Below are 21,322 nucleotides of genomic sequence, written 5' to 3' on the forward strand. Positions count from 1 at the left end.
TCTTATTTCAAGGGTATCATTTTCCAAATGTTCTAAAACGAACTGACCTGGAGGTGGTGAAAGCTAACTTTGTAGTACCAGTCATCCATGTGCGAAAAATATTTTCACAGAAAAAGCAAGTGCATGAAAATATTTTTACCACAATAAATTGCTGGTTCCACATTTCTTTGAAAAGGGGAGAAAAAAAACCTGTGAATAATTAGTGATGTGCTTAAACTGCCAGCCCAGCACCACTGAAACTCCCTGGGTGCCAAATTATTTAGCTGAACAGTATTTAAATTAAAAACTAATGACTAGGTTAATTTAATACATGTTCATCTCTGTTCCAACTGTCGCTACTAATTGAGCTCCAAAGCTGTATTTTAAACATGCATTCTAGTCAGCGAATGAAAAACATCTGACTACTTGAATATAACAAGTTACCAATAACAACTTCTTTTAATCCAAGTTTTATTGTCATTTTAGATGTTTAACCATAAACTATTTACTGGACACATTCGCCAATGGGAATATGCATAGAAAAATATCACCAATACATAGAAAATATCTTAGTTAAAAAAATGAGTTACACTATGTTATTTGAGTGTTTTATGTTTGAGTACAAGGCTTATCAAAACACCCATAGGAATAAATGCTGAACTAAGCAGCACTACCTGGAGCTTCATCAGTATCTTTTAAAATCAGTCTCTCAGTATTAAATTTTGGCAGGGGAAGACCCAAGCCTTTCTTCCCACTCATTCTCCAAATCTTCTCTTTCTTCCTCTCTCTGCTCCCTTACCCAGCATTCATCTAGCATATAACTCCTTCATAAAGCTGCAAGAAAGGAATAATAGTTTACAGATTTTTAAAAGTGTGGAGAATCTGTCCAAAAAAAAGAAGTTATGGTAAAATTACAAAGGCACATAGCTAGCATGGTCTGGCAAACACATGACATACCTATCCTTGCAAGAAGGGTATAGAACAGGCCACCCCTTCAGCTTCTGCAAACCATAAATGTCACAAACATTCTAAACCACCCACAGAGGCCCAACCTAAATCTGTATGTGGGCTCATCTACTCAATCCCACAACAGTCACTGAGCATAAAACACACAAAACAAACCCAAAAGGAAAAAAATGTTTTCACACTATAGCACAGAAGAAAACTTAATAAGTAAACACTTGTCCATAAAGAGTTGACAGCAAAAAAAACCTCCCACACACCAAATGAAAACAATATCTGAATGTGAACTTGGCACAAGAACAAACAGAGTGAAGTTATGAAAGCTAGGATTTGGAAAGTGCAATAATCATTTATAATAGCAGCAACTGTCCTGGATTCCCCTCATCAAAAAACAATGTAGAGGCAGGCTACCAGCCATCAATTTCTGGATCTTACAATGTGTCCCAAGGGAGGTGGTATAGGAGCCAGAAATCCTGACTCCTGGGCTCATTTCTGTCACAGTCCAGTGATGGGGCCTTGGTCATGTCACTATGGATGTGGAAGGAAGTCTCAAATCTAGATGACCAAAGAGCCCTTTTAGATGGAGAATGTTATGATTCTCTAGCCACACTCTCAGGCTTAGACTGTTGAATTTGGTTATGGGGGAGTGGTGGCGAGAGAAGACAGGAGATGGGAGAAGAGAAGATTAGAAGGTTCATTTGCTTATTTCAAGGATTTTTACATGGAAGTATAGAAATAAAACAGAAATGATCCTCACGATGCTCCGGGGAGATACAGAAGAAAGAGATCTATCCTTGCTCCCTGGGAAATTTACAATGTAGCTCCTGAGATAAAATAAACAGAGAACATTGAACTAATAAAAAAACTCTCTTTAGTTAAAAAGCTCAATCTCCCACCCAGTGTACATATCCCTCTACAATATCCCTGAAAGGCAGTTTCTTAACCTCCACCTGAACACCTCCAATCACCAGGAAGTTACTCCTTCTATTGTTAGAAAACAAACTTTAAAGTTTGTTTCTTCTAGTGAGTGAAAATCAATTTCCCTTATAAACATTTGCCCTGGTTCTAGCCCTCTAGTCTCACAGAATATGTTAACCCCTCTTACTCAATCAGATCTTCAAATATTTGAAAATAGCGATTCCATTCCACCCCTATCACCCATACACAAGCCAGATTAAACACCCATACTTCTTTCAGCCGTTCTTCAGCTGACATGGTTTCCAGAGTGCTCACTGGCTAAGTCTCTGAGTCTGGTTTGGCAGAGCAACATTTAACATATGGCACAAAGAATAGAACATAATATTCTAATATCTGGTCTGACAATTCAATTTAATTAAAAAAAAAAAATCAAAAACATTTGAGTGCCTTCTATGTGCCAGACTAATATTTTTCTTGATCTTGAGCTATACTTCTATTAATTCACCCTAAGAACCCACTTCAGCCTATCAAGATAACAATGAGTTCAGATTCCTGTTATCCCAATTCTCAGTTTATTCCTCTCAGACTTGTGTCTGCTGCACCATATAGCCTCACAGTGAAGCAGATTAGTCAAAGGCTTTGGAGTGATGTGGATGTGCTTTGGCCCTGTTACTTACTAACTGAGTTGCCTTAAGCTGTAAAATCACTAATTCTCTTCCAACTTTTCATCCAAGCCTCTGAAAAAATAATTTTTAAAAGTCAAAGCCAATGACTTTGTATGACACAGAAGATTACTCTCAAGACTGACAATGATCCACTGACCAATTAAAGAGTGATTTTTCATTATGTTTCTGGAATGGAACATGAAAGAATCAAGTTAAGGAAAGAGAAGAAAAGAAGCACTAGTTCTATGCCAGTCTCTTGGTATATACATTACCCCATTCCATAACAACATTTTAAGATCGTTATTATCTTATTTCATGGAGAAGTAAATCAAGGACTACGTAATTAAGTAACTTTCCTAAGTTCACACAGATAATGATTAGAGGAGCTGAACTCAAACACAGCTCTATCTTACTCCAGTTGGTAACCGTTACACTGTGAGACTTGAGCAGAGGAAGAATACATGTGGTCAGGTAGGTGAGGGTAGAAGAGGCAGAGAAGAGGGTACAGGGTAGCACAAGCAGTATGAAGGTAGAGATACAGCTAGAAAAGTTAAGTTGAGGCCAAATTGAAAGGGTCTTGAATTCCATACTGAAGAATTTGGACTTGAATATGTAGGTTATTAAGAGTCAAACCTTCCTGGTTATGGTTAGTGAACCAGGAAGTGAACCAAATATTTGGAAACCAATTTCACAGATAATTGTAAGGGCTTTGGAGACAAAGGAACATAAGTGGAGCATGTGTTGGTATTATTTTAGATAGGTTTCTTAGGTAAGATTTTCTGAACAGAAGAGATTTAAGTCAGAGAGAAAGCCATACAAATATCTCAAGAAAGAGTGTTCCCGACTGAAAGGCCCTGAGCATACCTGGCATATTCATGTTTGAAAAACATGAAGAAGACCAGTTTTGATGGAAAAGAATTAACAAGGGGAAAAGTGGTAGGAAATGAAGATAGAGAGGTAAGCAAGAGCCAGATCATCTAGGATTGGGGATTTTATTCTTAATATAAAAAAGAAGCTACTAGACAGCATTTTGAGGAAGAAGTGACAATTATTGCTATTATCATTATTATACTTCATTGAAATCATGATATATTATATTTATGGTTCTCCCTAAAATACCAGTCCATAACTATCGTATTAATATAGCTATTAATGTGCTATACTTATTCTTAGTAAACCCACTCTTGGTTTTAATTCTTAGCTAAATGCTTATAAACGAAATATAATAATCTGTTCCAGAACTTTTCCAGGTACTTGGTTTAAGACTCCATTATTCCTCTCCTCCCTATACCCATATTCTTTTTGAAAACCTGTGACAGTATCTGCCTTCTCTAGCCTTGTGGCACTCTACAAGAGTGAAGCATGGTTATTACAGGATAGACTCTGTGGTACTAAATGTAGATGCAAAAGGAGTGCAATAAAAAGAAGAGGTAAAAGCAGAAGGATTTGGAGAGACAGAAAAGAGGGAAGCAGCAGCCCAGGTGGGCTCCATGGGTTACATAAAGGGGTCAAGCAGTGTGTGTCTCCCAGGGAAGGATAAAAAAGACATCTACACAGACCTAGTTCAGCAGAAATCACATGTTATCATTTCACCTAAAGCCTGGAATTACAAAAATGGTAACATTTTTGTAATAGTTAATACAAAAACGGATAGCACCTACTATGACTGGATGGTACAGTTCTTCTCAGTTTTGGAGTAAAGTCCCCATACTATTCTTATATGATTTAAAACAGATTTTGAAAAAAGAGGGAAAAGGACTTTGGCCCAGTGGTTAGGGCGTCCGTCTACCATATGGGAGGTCCGCGGTTCAAACCCCGGGCCTCCTTGACTCGTGTGGAGCTGGCCATGCGCAGCACTGATGCGCGCAAGGAGTGCCGTGCCACGCAAGGGTGTCCCCCACGTGGGGGAGCCCCACGCGCAAGGAGTGCGCCTGTGAGGAAAGCCGCCCAGCGTGAAAAGAAAGAGCAGCCTGCCCAGGAATGGCGCCGCCCACACTTCCCGTGCTGCTGAGGACAACAGAAGCGGACAAAGAAACAAGACGCAGCAAAACAGACACAGAGAACAGACAACCGGGGGGGGGGGGGGGGAGAGGGGGGGGTTGGGGGGGAATTAAATAAATAAATAAATCTTTAAAAAAAAAAAAAAAGAAAAAAGAAAGTTAGATGGGTGTTGGGGGTTTGGAGCTATATGTACCCAGAAAAAGCAAGCTCTAAACTTAATCCATTCTTGTGTGTGTGACCTATTGTAAGCTATGATTTTTAAAATAAGGTTACTTCAGTTAAGGTGTGGCCCACCTCAATCAAGATGGGTGTTAATCCTATTAAAGGAATCCTTATAAGCAGAATGAAACTCATAAAAAGAGAAGAAGCCACAGAAAGCAAGAATTTGAAATTCAATGGAACCTGGAAAAGAATGGAAAGGCCAGGAGAGACCACTACGTAAACTGCCATATGGCAGAGGAACCAAGGATCACCAGCAGACAACTCCAGAACCCAGTCTTTAGAAAGAAAGCACTGCCTTGATGATACCCTGATTTGGACTTTCTCTTAGGTTCAAAACCATAAGCCATTAAATTCCCATTGTTGACACCAGCCCATTGTACAGTATTTATTTCCCCAAAGCAGTAGGGAAATTTATTTTCTTGAGCAAATAAAAGTCAAGATCATCTAAATCTTAAGACATTGAGATCTAAATCTTAAGAAACTGAAATGATTTAATTTTTTACAATTTCACAATATACTTTTTTGAAGGAAGAATGGAGGGTGCAGGGCCCAGAGGAAAGATTACATAATCTCAAAGAGCAAAATTCTGACAGGTTTGTGATGCTGCTTTATTTTCTATACTATAAAACCAGGCAATGAAAGTTGTAGAGTTGGACCAAACAAAAACCTGCTGGTGTATCCTATTCCCAGGAAGAGAGAGGGTGGTTTTAGTGTTTCAACCTAACCCTCGTCATGGTCCCAGAGACTTAGCAGTGCCAAATGGAGGGGGACATCAAAATTATTGTTGGGGGGGGGGGGGGGGGATCACAAAATATACCCATAAAGATACAGAAAATAATCTAGGCAAGAAAGTACTAAGTACTCTTGTCTTCAAAAGATATTTTCGGTGGTTATAAACTTTATGAGAATGCACATTTTATGGTCCACTACCTTTAAAATTACTTGTGACTTGTTAAACATATTCCAAATTTTCCCTGGTAAAAATTTTAATGAAAAATGTTTCCATGTTTTCATTACACAATAATGAAAACCTTTTCTTACCTAACTTCCTTGTAACTTCCATTCCTGATTAACTTTATTTTCAAATAACAATGTAAGTCTTTTATGAGCTCCCATTTTGTTTTTCCCAAATTCCCCAATATTTAATCAGTCACTGCTGTCTAAAACAGAAAATCTATTATTTGACATCCACCAACACACCAACAACAGTGTCTGAAGTTTTAATACTCTTGATACAAAAACCCTAGTTGTCTTAAATACAAATTCCACTTTAATATCTTTCCAAGAGGATGAAAATTGCCTAAAGACAAAAAATTTAGGTTTTTTACTTTTTTGATATTCTCTCCTTACCACCTCTGTTCAAAGCCTAACATGGTGCCAAGTACAACAGTATCAGGTTTTGTACAGAATGTTTTTTGACGGTTAGAAAAAAATCAAGAAGTTTTCTTTAATAAGAACAACTTCTAAATAAGATTTAAAGCCAAATGATTGACCTTACACAATACATAAACTTTACCTCCTTCTTGACTAAAATTTTTGTGAAAAACATTATCCCTGATAAATTTGTTTCATAGGATAAACTGTGGTGAAAATATTTTGCTTTGATAATATTTTAACAGAACATAATAATACACTCACAGGAAGACTTAGGAATTCATTAAAGTAGTCCACAAGGAAATCATCTGTTGCCAAAGAGTCTTCCTGCAAAAATATAAAACAATATTAGGCTTATGCTAATGTTTTAAAATATACCTATATTAGTCTCTAATTTTGCTACCGATTGGTTATAATGTAGATGTTCAAATCTTGTTTTAGTCCACATTGCATCCTCACTATAAACATAATAAACCATAATCTCTGGTAGGAAAAAATAAAGTAGAATGGAGCATACTCGTAAAAGACCTTGTGACTATACTTAGTTGGAAAATAGAACATGTGAAAAAATAAAGCACAGCACTTAAATAAAACAGCAACATAATCACAATAAAACTACATGTGGTAAATTTCCCACAGGTTTAATATATTTCATAAAAATAAAGGCTGAGTCAATAATGACCAAAGCAGTATTTGGGGTTAAAATGAAACTGAGATTGTGAATCTCTTAAATGCCCCACTGGAAGTGATAAGCTAAATGAAGAAAATGTTCTACTGCTTCCCCCTCAGAATGAGATGCAGTTTTAGTAACTTGGGTCCTGCTTAACTTTTCATGAAGAAACTTTGAAAATGCATGTGTTCTAAGCATAAAGATTGTATACATTTTTCCCATGGTTATCTCACCCACCAACATAGCCATTTTTAAAATAGTCAAAATTGAAAAGCCACTGCCAAGAACAAAAACTCTCTTCCACATCATAAAACACCTTATTTTATTAGTAATTGTTTCCATTGTGTCAAAAGCATATTATGGCATACACTGTTGTAGAGTACATTTATTTGTTATTCATAATTATATTTCAATTTTAAAAATCTAACATGAAGGTTGACAATATGATACAATGCTATTATTTCCATATGGCTGCTTACTTTCTTCTTAAACTGGCCAATTTTTAAAAATGGTATTGAAGTATTATGCAATAAAGAAGATACTATAGTATACTAATACCTACTTTATAAAACAGATTTAAGGATACTTTTAAGTAATTGCAGTGTCAGAATAGCGTCATGAGCAATCATATAATAAACATTATAGGTATGTGGTTCTGGTTCAAGCAACTGAGCTCCCGTTTACCATACAGAAGACATAGGTTCGAGCCCCGGGACCTCGTGGTAAAAAAAAGAAAAAAACCATCCCAGACCTATGTAGAGAGATGCAGGCCCCCACGCAGCAAAGCAACACACCAAAAAGACAATAGTGCAACCACATAAAGAGGAAAAAAAAGACATATACCAAGAGAATTACTCAAAATCTCAACCAATTAAAATACTACCAACTACAACAACAAAATACTACCAACAACAACTAAAGATTTAACAAATTTACTACCTTAGTAATAATATCTTGGTAGTAAATTCTCAAAGTCTTGATTGTCAAAGGTCTAGTAAAGTAAAACAAGCAGATAACATTTTGGGGGACTATAAGACTAATAACATTTCATTTTACTTTTCAAAGTTACTTCAATTTTCTACAGTTTATTTAACTACCTAATTTCTGCTAAGTCTTAGGAAAAATCAACAGAATTCTACAAATAATTTTTCGTATCTCCTAGATAGGAGACACTGTGCTAAAACAGGTGACCAAATTTTGCAGTACCTGCAAAAATGAAGGATGAGTATATTTTTAATTAATAAGTGGATTATAACTCCTTGTTAGCTTTTCTAAAATCTGCATTTTTTCATTTTTAGACATAATACAGAATTTCTATTTCACAGAGCCAGGTAGACCAAAATATTGCCTAGAATATGGTCCACCACATTGTCAGAAATTTCTAGATAATCTTGGATTCATATATTCATTTTTAGATGCCTTATACTTCTAAGGGACTCTAACTTGGTGCTTTTCAAATTAGAGGATGAATTATCTGGGGTTTTTTTGTTTGCTTTTTTTATAGATTTATTTCTTTCTCCCCATTCCCTTATTGTTTCGCACTCGCTTTCTGTTTGTTGTGCATTCAATTGTTGTGTGCTCATTCATTGTGTACTTGGAAACCAAACCCAGGGCCTCCTATGTGGGAGGGAAGTGCCTAATTGCTTGAGACCTCAACTCCCTGCTTTCTTGTGTCTTTCATTATGTTTTCCTCTTTATATTTCTTATTGCATCAGCTCGCCACACCAATCCATTGTGTCAGCTTACTGTCCTGCTTGTTTTCTTTCAGGAGGCACTGGAAACCGAACCCAGGACCTCCCATGTGATAGGCAGGAGCTCAACTGCTTGAGCCACATCTGCCTCCTGACGTATCTGTTTTGTTTTGGTTTTTTCCTCATCCATTTCAGACCATTAACTTTTATAAAATATAATCAAAATGAATTATTAGAAAATAAAAGGCATACACAAGCCCAATTTTATTATTAAATGCAATAGATATAAACATGCTGTTAAACTGCTATAAAGGTTCTAAACATTTACTCTCTATTTCAGAAATCATTCACCACAGTCAGCCAAGCCCAACTGAGTTGCAGTCCTCCTGAAATTACATTGATAGGGCACTTACTTGGTATTTAGTCACTTCTTCAGGTTAAAGGCCATCATGGAAACTTAAGCATTACTCAAATACATCAAAATCTACGTTTCTCTTCTGAAATGCCATTTTGAATGCCATTTTTTCCTCTGAAATGGAATCTGGATTTCTACCAATATTAAACATCTGTGATTCTGCTCAGATCCACAGGGCAGTTCCACAATGGAAAATAAGTGTAGTCTCTAAATGCCATCTGCTCAATCCTCTTATCTCACTTGAGTGGGAAATCCTGCACTTCTCTAAATAAACAAGCATATTTTCCCACAGCAGTTTCCAGTTCAATGTGTTCAGATATCCTTTCACACTTTTAGGAAAACAGTCTTGTGAAACAGTCCGAGAGTCCAAAAAACGCTTTACACTGTGACACTTTAATTAGATTAAAAAAAAAAAAAAGTCCTTGATCTGAAGAAGCAGCTCTGTTACTCTCAATAAGTTTCCAAACTTAATCACTTAGCTGCATTAAAATGAACTAAGGCTCCAAACTTAACTTTAATATCTCCCAAATAATGAAGAAACTGGTGGTGGTTAATAGTACAATCAAGGAGAAAATTGAGTTACAATCAAATCCTCCATTACATCATTCAGTGAACCTGGCTGCAAAATTTGCAACACAAATTCTCCTGCTGAACGATGCAATGGAAGGTAGAAACACTCTTTTAGAAGTGAACACACTCTTGAAACCTGTTTTTTCATGTATTACAGGTGTGCCATCTGTGAAAATGAAATCAGCTTTTCTGTTTTTTAGTTCAAACCTCAAATTTCTTACTGAAAGAGGAAAATAGTTCATGTGTGCTTGCTAATTACAGTAAACTCTTTTGCTTAATAAATTATTTTGCTGCACTCTCAAGTCAGATGAATGACTGCTTAACAACTGCAAAAGATGTAAGATATGCAATGAAGACATTAGAAACAAAGAAAATAAAATATAGACAAAAACCATAGTCCAAGAATGAATATAATACACGCCATAAGGGAATTACAATACAAACTGTTTCCTCCCAAAAGAAGGAAAGATATCTGCTAGGAGGATCTGAAGAGACTAAAATGGAGAAGCATTTAAAATAACCTCAAATTCTATATCTGGAAATACATACATGAGAGGCAATTATGCAGAGAAGAGAGAGAAATGTATATGTAAGGAGCAGAGGTAGGAAAAGCAAAATTTAATAAATATGATCACAGTTAATGGCAGAAGTAGAAAAATAATACAAGTTTCCATCTTCTATTCAAATTATTCATACCACAAAGATACAAGGTGACTGCTCCAAAAATGTATCCACATTCTGCAATATAAAGCATCTTCACGGGAAATGGACTTGGCCCAGTGGTTAGGGCGTACGTCTGCCACATGGGAGGTCCGCGGTTCAAACCCCGGGCCTCCTTGACCCATGTGGTGCTGGCCCATGCGCAGTGCTGATGCCCACAAGGAGTGCTGTGCCACGCAGGGCTGTCCCCCGCGTAGGGGAGCCCCACGCATAAGGAGTGCGCCCCGTAAGGAGAGCCGCCCAGCATGAAAAGAAAATGCAGCCTGCCCAGGAATGGCGCCGCCCACACTTCCCGTGCAGCTGAAGACAACAGAAGCGGACAAAGAAACAAGACGCAGCAAATAGACACCGAGAACCGACAGCCGGGGGAGGCGGGGGAATTTAAAAATAAATAAATAAATAAAGCATCTTCATTACTTTGATCTATGTGATATGAAAACATTCTATTGAATTTTTTTTAAAGATTTATTTTATTTCTCTCCCCATCCCCCCCCACCCCGCCCCAGTGGTCTGTTCTCTGTGTCTATCTGCTCCGTGTTCTTTTTTGTCCACTTCTGTTGTTGTCAGCAGCACGGGGATCTGTGTTTCTTTTTGTTGCGTCATCTTGTTGCATCATCTCTCCATGTGTGCCACACTATTCTTGGGTAGGCTGCACTTTCTTTCGCACTGGGCGGCTCTCCTTACGGGGTGCACTCCTTGGGCATGGGGCTCCCCTATGCGGGGACACCCCTGCGAGTCACGGCACTCCTTGCGCGCATCAGCACTGCATGTGGGCCAGCTGCACACAGGTCAAGGAGGTCCGCGGTTTGAACCGCAGACCTCCCATGTGGTATACTGATGCCCTAACCACAGGGCCAAGTCCGCGTCCCTCTATTGAATTTTAAATCCATTTTCATTGGCCGATTAATTTTAAACATATTTGTCATGAAAAAAAGGGGAGAACTGTTAAATCTAAAATTTAAGTTCAACTCTTGCAATTTTCAATGATTGTGAAAATTAGTTTAAAAAATGTTATCACCTATTGGGTATAGTTTCTTATTAATGGAGACTATTCAAGAATGTTTTTAAAAATCACTATTCAAAAGTCTTGATTAGGAATTGCACATAGTCATTTCAAGCATGAAACCTGACATTAAAAAGTTCTGTACATATGAGAATCAAGCAAAAACATGGATGAATCTCAAACCATCATGCTGAGTGAAAGAACCCTTGGGTGAAAGAGAACCTACTGTATGATTCCATTTACATGAATTTCAAAATAGGACAAAATTAATCTATGGTGAAAACTTAGGATAGTAGTGGTCCCTGGAGAATGGGACAAGAATCAACTGGGATGGGGCTAAGAGGAATCAGAAGAGACTAAAATGGAGAAAATAACATTTGAGACACATTTAAAATAATTTCAAGTTCTGTATTTTGAAATATTTCAAATACACATGAAAGAAACTTTCTAAGGTGCCAGAAATGTCCTATATTTTGATGAGGATATGGACTGCATGGGTGTATGCATTTGCCAAATTTCACCAAATGACACACACTTGAGATTTGAACATTTCACTGTGCATAAATTTAACATCCACAAAAGAATCATAAACAAATTTTGAATGCTAGTTAATGATAATCATGCTGTAGTGTTTACAGGTAAAGTATATCAAGGTCCACTTAGAAATGCATTTTTAAAAAGATGGATTGATGGATGGAGAACAGGATGAATGGATATACAGCTATATTACAAAGCAAATATAACAAAATGTTAAAAATTGTGAAATCTAGGTAGTAGGAAAACTGGTGTTTGCTATATAATTCTTCTTTCTTATATGTTTACAAATTTCATAATAAAATATTAGGGAGCACAGGAGTTGTGTTCAAGGAAGCAAAATCAAGTCTCTAAATTCTATGGACTACATTTTTATCCTCCTGTGTACTAAATGACAGATTCCAAATCACTGTCATCACTTCTAGGATAAATTCCTGGTTATTGGATCATCTTCTCTATTCTACCACTACAGGCCAGACTGCTCAGACCTTTTGTTCACCATCCTGTCCATAACATTCCAACATCATCCTTCCAAGCCCTACTTAGCCTATGGATAAGCCATCCAAACCACACCCTAGTGAACTCAAGACACCCACTTCTCCCCCATTCATTTTCAGCCACACAAGGGGCTATAGTGAGTGTGATTTGGCTCCTTCCCACCTACCCAGTCTTATCTCACTTCCATGCTCTAGTCATAAAAAATTTAAATTTCTTCTATACCTTTGCACATGCTGATTATCCTGCCTGGAAAAATCTTTTATCCCCCTATTCATCTACTTATGCTTTTTCTTTTCCAAAAGTCCAGATTAGCAGGCATCTTTGCTTCCCCTATCATAACCCTTATCACTCCATTCTGTAATTGTCTGTTTACATATCTTACCCACCGAACTGTGAACTCCTGAAGGAAAAGAATGGTTTACTTTTTTTTCTTTTTTCCAAAGCCTAGAGGTACATGCTCACAATGTTTTTAAAAATATTTCTTGAATTTTTGTTCAATAATTATACTGAGGACAAGAAACCTAAGAGGAAAGATGGGTCACCAAAGAAAACTCTATAAACACACCCTAATAGAAGAGAAAGATATTACCAAAAGAGAAAGACAAAAAAAGAGAATGCAAGGTAAAACAAGCTCTACAAAGTGGCTTGTTGAAAGGACCTCTTCCTTAGGTCAAGATAATTTTTGGAATTTAAGAGTTGAGGCGGTGGACTTGGCCCAGTGGTTAGGGCATCCGTCTACCAAATGGGAGGTCCGCGGTTCAAACCCCAGGCCTCCTTGACCCGTGTGGAGCTGGCCCATGCGCAGTGCTGATGCGCGCAAGAAGTGCCCTACCACACAGGGGAGCCCCACGCGCAAGGAGTGCGCCCTGTAAGGAGAGCCACCCAGTGCAAAAGAAAGTGCAGCCTGCCCAGGAATGGTGCCGCACACACGGAGAAATGACCAGCAAGATGACGCAACTAGAAGAGACACAGATTCCCGTGCCGCTGACAATAATTCAGAAGCGGACAAAGAAGACACAGCAAATAGACACAGGGAACAGACAACCGGGGGCGGGGGGGAGGGATAAATAAATAAATAATCTTTAAAAAAAAAAAAAGAAGAGTTGAAAGCCCAGATCTCCAGTGGTTTGCAAAACTATATGTTCTTTTGAAGGAAGACATTCTATGAATAGGGAGAAAGTAAAAATGCCTCATGCCATAAAGAGCCAAAAGTATGGACTCCCTTCCTTTTATTCCCAAAGCTTATGATCATATATTACAATCGGCATGTACCCAGGAGTACTTTTTCTTTGGGTTTCTGTTCTCACTTGCCCTCCTGGCAGAAACATTCACCCAAGGGCCTAGGGAAGTTTAGTAAAGGAACCTCTTGATTCCCTTTTTTTCAAATCATGACCTCTAATTAATACCTACTAGGCTTCAATCAACCCAATAGGCTCAAAGGCTTTCTCCCTGTACAAAGGTCTTTACAACCTGATATTCCAATTTAAAAGAGAGGGTATCTCACACTATCACCCTGTATTAGTCAGCCAAAGCTGACGCAAAACACCAATAATCTGCCAGCTTTTATAAAGGGTACTTATTTGGGGTAGAAGCTTACAGTTACCAGGCCATAAAGCATAAGTTACTTTCCTCACCAAAGTATGTTGCCATGCGTTAGAGTAAGATGGCTGCCAACATCTGCCAAGAGTTCAGGCTTCCTGGGTTCCTCTCTTCCCAGGGCTCGATTCTCTCTGGGTTCAGCTGCTCTCCTCCTCTGTGTGCTTATTTCCTAGGCTCCAGCTCAAAACTCCAACCTCCCTTCTCTGTGGTGCAGTTTCTCTGTGAGTCCCTACCTGGACTCAACATCCTACTGACATGGCCCAATCAAGTAAAGGTGAAACCTCTGAATCCAGTAAAATCTAATATGCCCAGAGGAACAAAAACATTTACAAACATAATTTAATATCTATTTTTGGAATTCATAAACAATATCAAACTGCTATACACCCTTTCTCCAATTCTACACCTTGCCTATGGGTAAAGGAGAACATAGCAAGTTTCTCTAAATCCTAAAGTATTCTTGGTTCAACCTTATGATCAGCTTTTAAATATAAACTGCTTATCCTTTTAGTGTTTCCTTTCAAAGACTATATCTCCAATCAGAAGGTATACTACTTTTGGGAAAAGTGCCTGACATTGTATTTCCCCCATAGCATCTAATATAACAATAAGTGCAAGTAGTTGTTGCTAAACGAAATACTTATTGACTAACTTATTGACAGAACCTCTCAGAGTTTCTGCAGCTCCAAAACACATCAGAAATTTTTATTCACAATTTTTGTTCACAACACTTCTGGTACCAAGTTCTTCCTCTTCTTGAAAAGGTGAACTGGGGAAAGTAAGAGTGGTGCCACAATTTATGCACAATCTACCATATTTACAATTTGAAAGAATAAATATCAAGTGGTCATTAATGGCCAGGTAATTGGATAATCTTGTTCATAGGGATTAGAATTAGGGATCATTTTATACATTCTAGTAGAATAATAAGAATTTCCTCATGATTGACAAATGCAGTGCTTATAATTTCATCCAAAGTATACAAATAATATGAACTTGAACAGACCAAAGATTAGCAAAAAATGACTGTTATTTTTAACAAGTGAAATACAGTTAAACACTGCTTGATACTAGTCTCTCTCAATTTGATTATAAAGTTAAAGAGAACCTACTTATTTTTCCTTTTTAAACAGCATCTGCTTTTAAAATTAATGAAAGTGTGGATTCATATGTGAGAAAACTTTCAAAACAGATTATACTACAGATTTTTACTCTACAAAGACTTTTTAAATTTTTATTTATTTTTAATTGTGGTAAAAGATACATAACAAAAATCATTTTAGCCATTTTAAGTGGATTATTCTGACAGTAAATTCATTGACAATATTGTGTAACTTTCACCACTATCTATTTCCACACTATTTTCATCATCCCAAACCAAAACTCATACTCATTAAGCAAAAATTTCCCAGTCCCTTCTTTTTTTTTTTTTTTTTTTTAAAGATTTATTTTTTATTTATTTAATTCCCCCCCCCCCCCCCCGGTTGTCTGTTCTCTGTGTCTTTTTGCTGCGTCTTGTTTCTTTGTCCGCTTCTGTTGTCGTCAGCGGCACGGGAAGTGTGGGCGGCGCCATTCCTCGGCAGGCTGCTCCCTCTACGCGCTGGGCGGCTCTCCTTATGGGTGCACTCCTTGCGCGTGGGGCTCCCCTACGCGGGCAACACCCCTGTGTGGCAGGGCACTCCTTGCGCGCATCAGCACTGCACATGGGCCAGCTCCACACGGGTCAAGGAGGCCCGGGGCTTGAACCACGGACCTCCCATGTGGTAGACGGACGCCCTAACCACTGGGCCAAAGTCCGTTTCCCCCCAGTCCCTTCTGGTAACACTATTCTGCTATCAATCTCAATGAATTTGCTTATTCTAAGTATTTAATAAAAGAGAAATCATAATATTTGTCCTATTGTGTCTGGATTATTTCACTTAATAAGTCTTCAAGATTCATGTTGTATCATGTACCAGCATTTTATTTGTTTTATGGCCAAATAACATTCCACTGTACTGCTATATCACATTTTGTATATTCATTATTCTGTTGATGGGCATTTGGGTTGCTTCCACCTTTTTGGCTATTGTGAATAATGCTGTGATAAACAATGGTTTGAGTCCCTGCTTTCAGTTGTTTTGTATATATACCTAGAAGTGAATTACTGGGTCATAGAGTAATTCTATATTCAACTTTCTGAGTGCAAAGACTTTTCTGAAGCATGACATAGTTACTTGTATAGATTTTTTTTAAAACTGTTTTTAAGGTATATAAGAAAAAGATATGATTATTTTGGATTTAAGAGTAAGGTACTGAAATCTTTAATATTAATTTACTTTCTATTTTGAAGTTGAAAAACAATTTTAGTACTCAATCTCATATTAAACTTTTCTCAATGTATATCTAACATAATTAAATCCCATTATATCATAAAATTAGTCTAAATTCTAGCCTTTTTGCTATGGTAGATTTATATGTTAGTTTTTATGGGGACTATATATATAATTCTGCTGCCAATGATGAGAAACCAAAATAACAGTGACTCAAATTAAATATAAGTTGATTTCTCTCATGTAGTCATAAGTAGTCCAGAGCTGGTATTGTGGCTTCCAAAACATCAGACAAGTTTCCTTTAACTTTGTTACTCTGCCATCCTCAAGATGCCACTTCCTCCTCATTATCCAAGATAACTACTTCAGCTACAGCCATCACATTCTCATTCTAGAAGGAAAGAAAAGGGGCACATTCTTTCCATTTACAGTTAGGAGTGATAAGAGTCAAAATGATCCAGGTTCTAATTGTGGCTCAGTCAGTTACTAGCTGTGTGACCAAGGGGTCAGTTACTTAATCTCTGCAAAAATTAGCTTTCCAGAAATAGAATATGACATTTGTGCTTATATCCTATTGGTCAGACATTTAGCTGCAAAGGAAGCTAGAGAATATTTAGAAAAGCAATTTGCTTGGTATCTATTTGGAAACAGGAACAATGGATTTTAGGGAACTAGAGTTCTCTGTCACATACTTTTTTCTAGGAATATGTAATTTGTTAAAAAGAACAATACTTTCACACTTTTGAAAAACAGGAAAATATATGTACAGGTCATAATAATTCTTTAACCTTACTTGGAGAGCATATGAATTTAAGATTTGGTCACAAACTGGTCTGGACAGAAAGCTGCACAGAGTTCAAAGGCAGTCTGGATGACTTTAGGTTGGAAAGGTTTTGTGGAGGAGATGAGCTGGGCTTGAAGAATGTGCAAGATTGCGAAATAGATGGGGAAGAACAACTGACACAAAACTCAACAGCAAAGGCAGGGAGGCAAGGGGAGCAGTTTGGCTGAAGCAGAAGGCATGTGGAAGTACTTTATAAACCAAAAACAATATGAATGTTGTCTTTATCACATATAAAAGTATTGGGAGGTAAGGTTAAAGAAGGCTGAACTGTTACAGGAAAGGTTCTAAATGCTAAAGAAAGTAGTTGGATATTCTAGCTCTGCTAATCACTTGAAGCGTGGCCTTAGGCAAGTTTGTTAACCCCTGTGAACTTTGATTTTCTAATTTGTGAAATTTGGGTAATAGTACCCAAATAACAGGGTTATTTTGAAGTTAAATACCAGGATATAGTCAGGACTCAATAAATAGTAGCTATTAATAAAAGCTCTGAGAAACTGAGTAACAAGCTCCATGACTAACGTGGTAATTTTTTAAAGAAGAGTTAACAGTAATCTGATAGCCAGGGTAAAAGCAACGGGAGAAGGGAAAATCTAAAGGTAGACAGAACAAAGCAACAGCAAGTAATTCAGTACAGTTGAAGCACAGAAGTTTGCGTTTTATGCTTTAGACAAAGATAAATTGAAGTTGGCAGAGGGAATACTGGAGGCACTGATATCAGTTAGGACTACTGCCAACGTCCAGGCCCAGGGATGAGGGCCTGAAATAAAGACAGTAGCTATGAAAGGAACTTGGTAAATGATTGCAGGTGGAGGGTGAAGAAAAGGGAAGAAATTCGCTGGCTTGGGTGACTGAATGGCTAATGGCTCCATAACCAAAATAAGAAAAAGAAGAGGAAAAACAGAATTGGGGATGGTAGGGGGAGGATAAGATTCAATCTTGAGGTGACTGAAGGACATCCAGATAATGAATATACCCAATAACCCATTGGATATACAGTTCTGGCATCAGAGAGGTACTTGGGCTGGAGGTATAAATTTGGAAGCCCCATGAAATAGGGGCAGCTGAAATTATAGGAAGAGAAGAGGAGCTTACCCAGAAAAAGCTTGTAGAACAGAATCCTGAAGAAGGTCAACAACACTTTCATGGGACAAAAAAAAAAAAGAGAAGCCAGGAAAAGGGAATAAGAATGAGATGGGAGGGAAACGGATTTTGGCCCAGTGGTTAGGGCATCCGTCTACCACATGGGAGGTCCGCGGTTCAAACCCCGGGCCTCCTTGACCCGTGTGGAATTGGCCCATGCGCAGTGCTGATGCGTGCAGGGAGTGCCATGCCACGCAGGGCTGTCCCCCGTGTAGGGGAGCCCCATGCGCAAGGAGTGCGCCCTGTAAGGAGAGCCGCCCAGCGCGAAAGAAAGTGCAGCCTGCCCAGGAATGGGGCTGCACACAAGGAGAGCTGACACAACAAGATGACGCAACAAAAAAGAAACACAGATTCCTGTGCCGCTGACAACAATAGAAGCAGACAAAGAAGACCCAGCAAATAGACACAGAGAACAGACAACTGGGGCGGGGGGGGGGGGGGGGGGGGGGGGTGAGGGGAGAGAAAGAAAGAAACCTTAAAAAAAAAAAAAGAAAGCTAAGAGGAAGAGTGGCTAGTCTGAGTACCCAAATAGGACCAAAGGCCTGAAGACCTTAGCAGACTGCACAAAATTAAAGAGGAATGTTGCTGAGTGCTCCTCAAAGAGCTCATGCCTGAAATGTATGGGAAAAGATTAGTTGGCTCCAGAAATTCTCACCTCCTGCTGGAACGAAAAGCTGTTCAGGGAGGCCTGAAGCAACTTAAAGAAGCTTACCCCTAATCAGAGCTCTGCTAATGCTGCCAGAAGATTGAAGGAGTTCCTAACATGCTCTGTGAGCCTCTACCTTGGTAGAGGACCAAAGTAGTGTACCAAAGGTCTGAAGGGATAAAAATGGAAGCTGCCAACAGACACAGCCTTAGCCTTTCTTCTCATAGCTCCTGCTACACTGTGAACTCCTTGGGATTTACACCTAGCACTGCACTATGAATGTACAAGGTACTCAGGTTTGTTGAATAAAAACCAAAAGCAAATAATATAATTTGCCAACAAGAGAAATAAGTGCTGCTGGAGAACATAAGCAGATAATATATAGAGGTGGTTACAACTCTTGGAATCTGGCTCAGAACTTAGTAGGATCAGGCTCTGCTACCTCCTTGGTAACCTTGGGCAAGTTCCTTAAATGGTACAAGAATTACAATAAAACCCACCCTCCCAATAGAGAATGGATTAGAGTGGACTTACTGATACTCTATTCATGAACTATTGTGATTAGTAATCGAAGAAAATATGGCATTGGTGTGGAGAAAGTGGTTAGATGGCTGCTGGGGGTATGGAGTGGGAGGAAGAGATGTGATGTGGGGGCATTTTCGGGACTTGGAGTGGTCCTGGGTGATGCTGCAGGGACAGTTACCAGACATTGTATGTCCTCCCATGGCCCACTGGGTGGACTGTGGGAGAGTGTGGGCTATGGTGTGGACCATTGACCATGAGATGCAGTGGTACTCAGAGATGTATTCACCAAGTGCAATGAATGTCTCATGATGATGGAGGAGGTTGTTGTTATGGGGGGAGGAGTGGGGTGAGGGGGGTGGGGGGTATATGGGGACCTCATATTTTTTTAATGTAACATTAAAAAAATAAATAAAGAGGGGAAAAAAAAACCACCCTCCCTATATATAGTACTCATCTAAATGACAGCAGATATACTTGGTAAAGTACTTATTACTCAACTTCTCCAGAAGTCTGAACTGAGAACAGAATTTCTTAGTACATTTTTAAAGGAATTATAAATATAATTTGACCATGCATTATCAATCAATGCCATTTAGTAATGTTTACTGCAACCAGGAACTGCACAGCCACAGCACACTAAAACCATGGAGATAAAACTCTAGCACTCAGTGAGGTATTAAGGAGTTCAGAGAAATTAAATGAGGTAATTTATGTGAAAGAAATTTAACTATGAACAGCATCCTTGTTAGAGAATGTAAAAAGGTCTTGTACTCACCATTGTTACTAAACCAAAGCTTCTAGCATATTAATTTGGCAAAATGAAGGAAAGAAAACACATAGCTTTCTTCTATGACCTAATATTTGCTTAAAAAAAAAAAAAAGCCAAAGACAAAAATAAACAGCCCCTCAAGATTGTACTTACAAATTCTTCTTCTGTAATAGCTGGTGGCTCTGAAACAAAATAAAATATTACATTATCTCACTCAAATCTGATTTCCTTTTAAAGTAATTGAAATCATTTGAGACAGCACCTAGCCTTGCTTTACACATGGGCAAACTCAGTAAATTTTTGGCCCTCTGTTCATTTTGTGCACATGGACTGAATTTTAGGTTGGAATTCAAGGTGGAAGTGGAGAGGAAATACTTCTGGAATCCAGTTTGATTATTAACTCACTGTGACCCTGGAGTTAACCTTGAAAGATGTAGGCCTCCATTATTCCAGCTGTAAAATGGAGAGTTAAGCAGAATAAAATAACATGGCGTCAATCAAGCAATGTAAGTGGGACAGGGAGTGAAACTCATAATAAAATGGGGTGAGAGAGCAACGAAGTCAGTTCTTCGAATGTCTGGAAGAGGACACGTCCCGTCAAGAAGAGTTATAATCCAGACGCGGATGCGTGATTGGCGGGTGCGTGTGAGAAAGGCCCCCTCCAGCCGAGAGACGGCGCGGGCCGTCCTCCCGGGCCGCGTCCTCGTCCTCGTCGGCACCAGCGGCGTGGCCCGGCCCGCCCCACCTACCCGCGGTGAGCCGCTTCTCGCGCATGCCGCCGCCGTTTTCTGCGCCGGCCGCCGGCGCGGGCCGTCAGGGCCCCATTCGCGGGCCCACGCCCGTCAGGGACCCTCTCTTCCCGGAGCGGGCGCGGACGCGGCGCGCGGGCCTCGGGGCTGCGCCTGCTTGTGCAGCCCCCGCCTCGCCCGAGTTGCTATGGAGCTTAGACAATGCCGGCGCCCAACAAGCGGGAGGTGCCGGAGCCGGGCGGTCACGCGCGTTTCGAGGCCCGAGGTCGAGCGAGGGTCGCCGGAGCCGACACGAGCCCTCCCCTTTTCCGGGATGGGGCCCGGGAGACGCGTGGCGCCCTTAAGGGCCGAGGCGACCGGCGGACCCGTTACTATGGTGACCGCGGCTCAGGCCTCACCATCCTAGAAAGTGGACTCGGGAGGGGAGGCAGGACGGACTCGCCCCGAGAAGAGAAGGTAAAAAGGGGAGTCCCGCCTCAGGAGTTTTCTTGAGACTGTAGAACGTTCGGCACACA

The 21,322-nt window shown here is 39.3% G+C and overlaps 1 protein-coding gene across 1 annotated transcript in view; it reads right to left on the reverse strand.

Annotated features, from left to right (window-relative positions):
• The window catches only part of RGS22 (regulator of G protein signaling 22), a 176,421-nt gene extending 155,335 nt beyond the window's left edge, over window positions 1-21,086 (reverse strand). The window contains exons 1-3 of the mRNA XM_058275778.2: window positions 20,808-21,086; window positions 20,212-20,240; window positions 6,387-6,449 (exon numbers count right to left, since the gene is read on the reverse strand). Of these exons, the coding sequence (XP_058131761.1) occupies window positions 6,387-6,449; window positions 20,212-20,240; window positions 20,808-20,832 (117 nt within the window). The 5' untranslated portion in view covers window positions 20,833-21,086. The remainder of the gene's footprint in view (window positions 1-6,386; window positions 6,450-20,211; window positions 20,241-20,807) is intronic.
• Window positions 21,087-21,322: the final 236 nt, after the last annotated feature.

The sequence above is a fragment of the Dasypus novemcinctus genome, chromosome 14, assembly GCF_030445035.2.
Source record: "Dasypus novemcinctus isolate mDasNov1 chromosome 14, mDasNov1.1.hap2, whole genome shotgun sequence".
Classification (NCBI taxonomy): domain Eukaryota; kingdom Metazoa; phylum Chordata; class Mammalia; order Cingulata; family Dasypodidae; genus Dasypus; species Dasypus novemcinctus.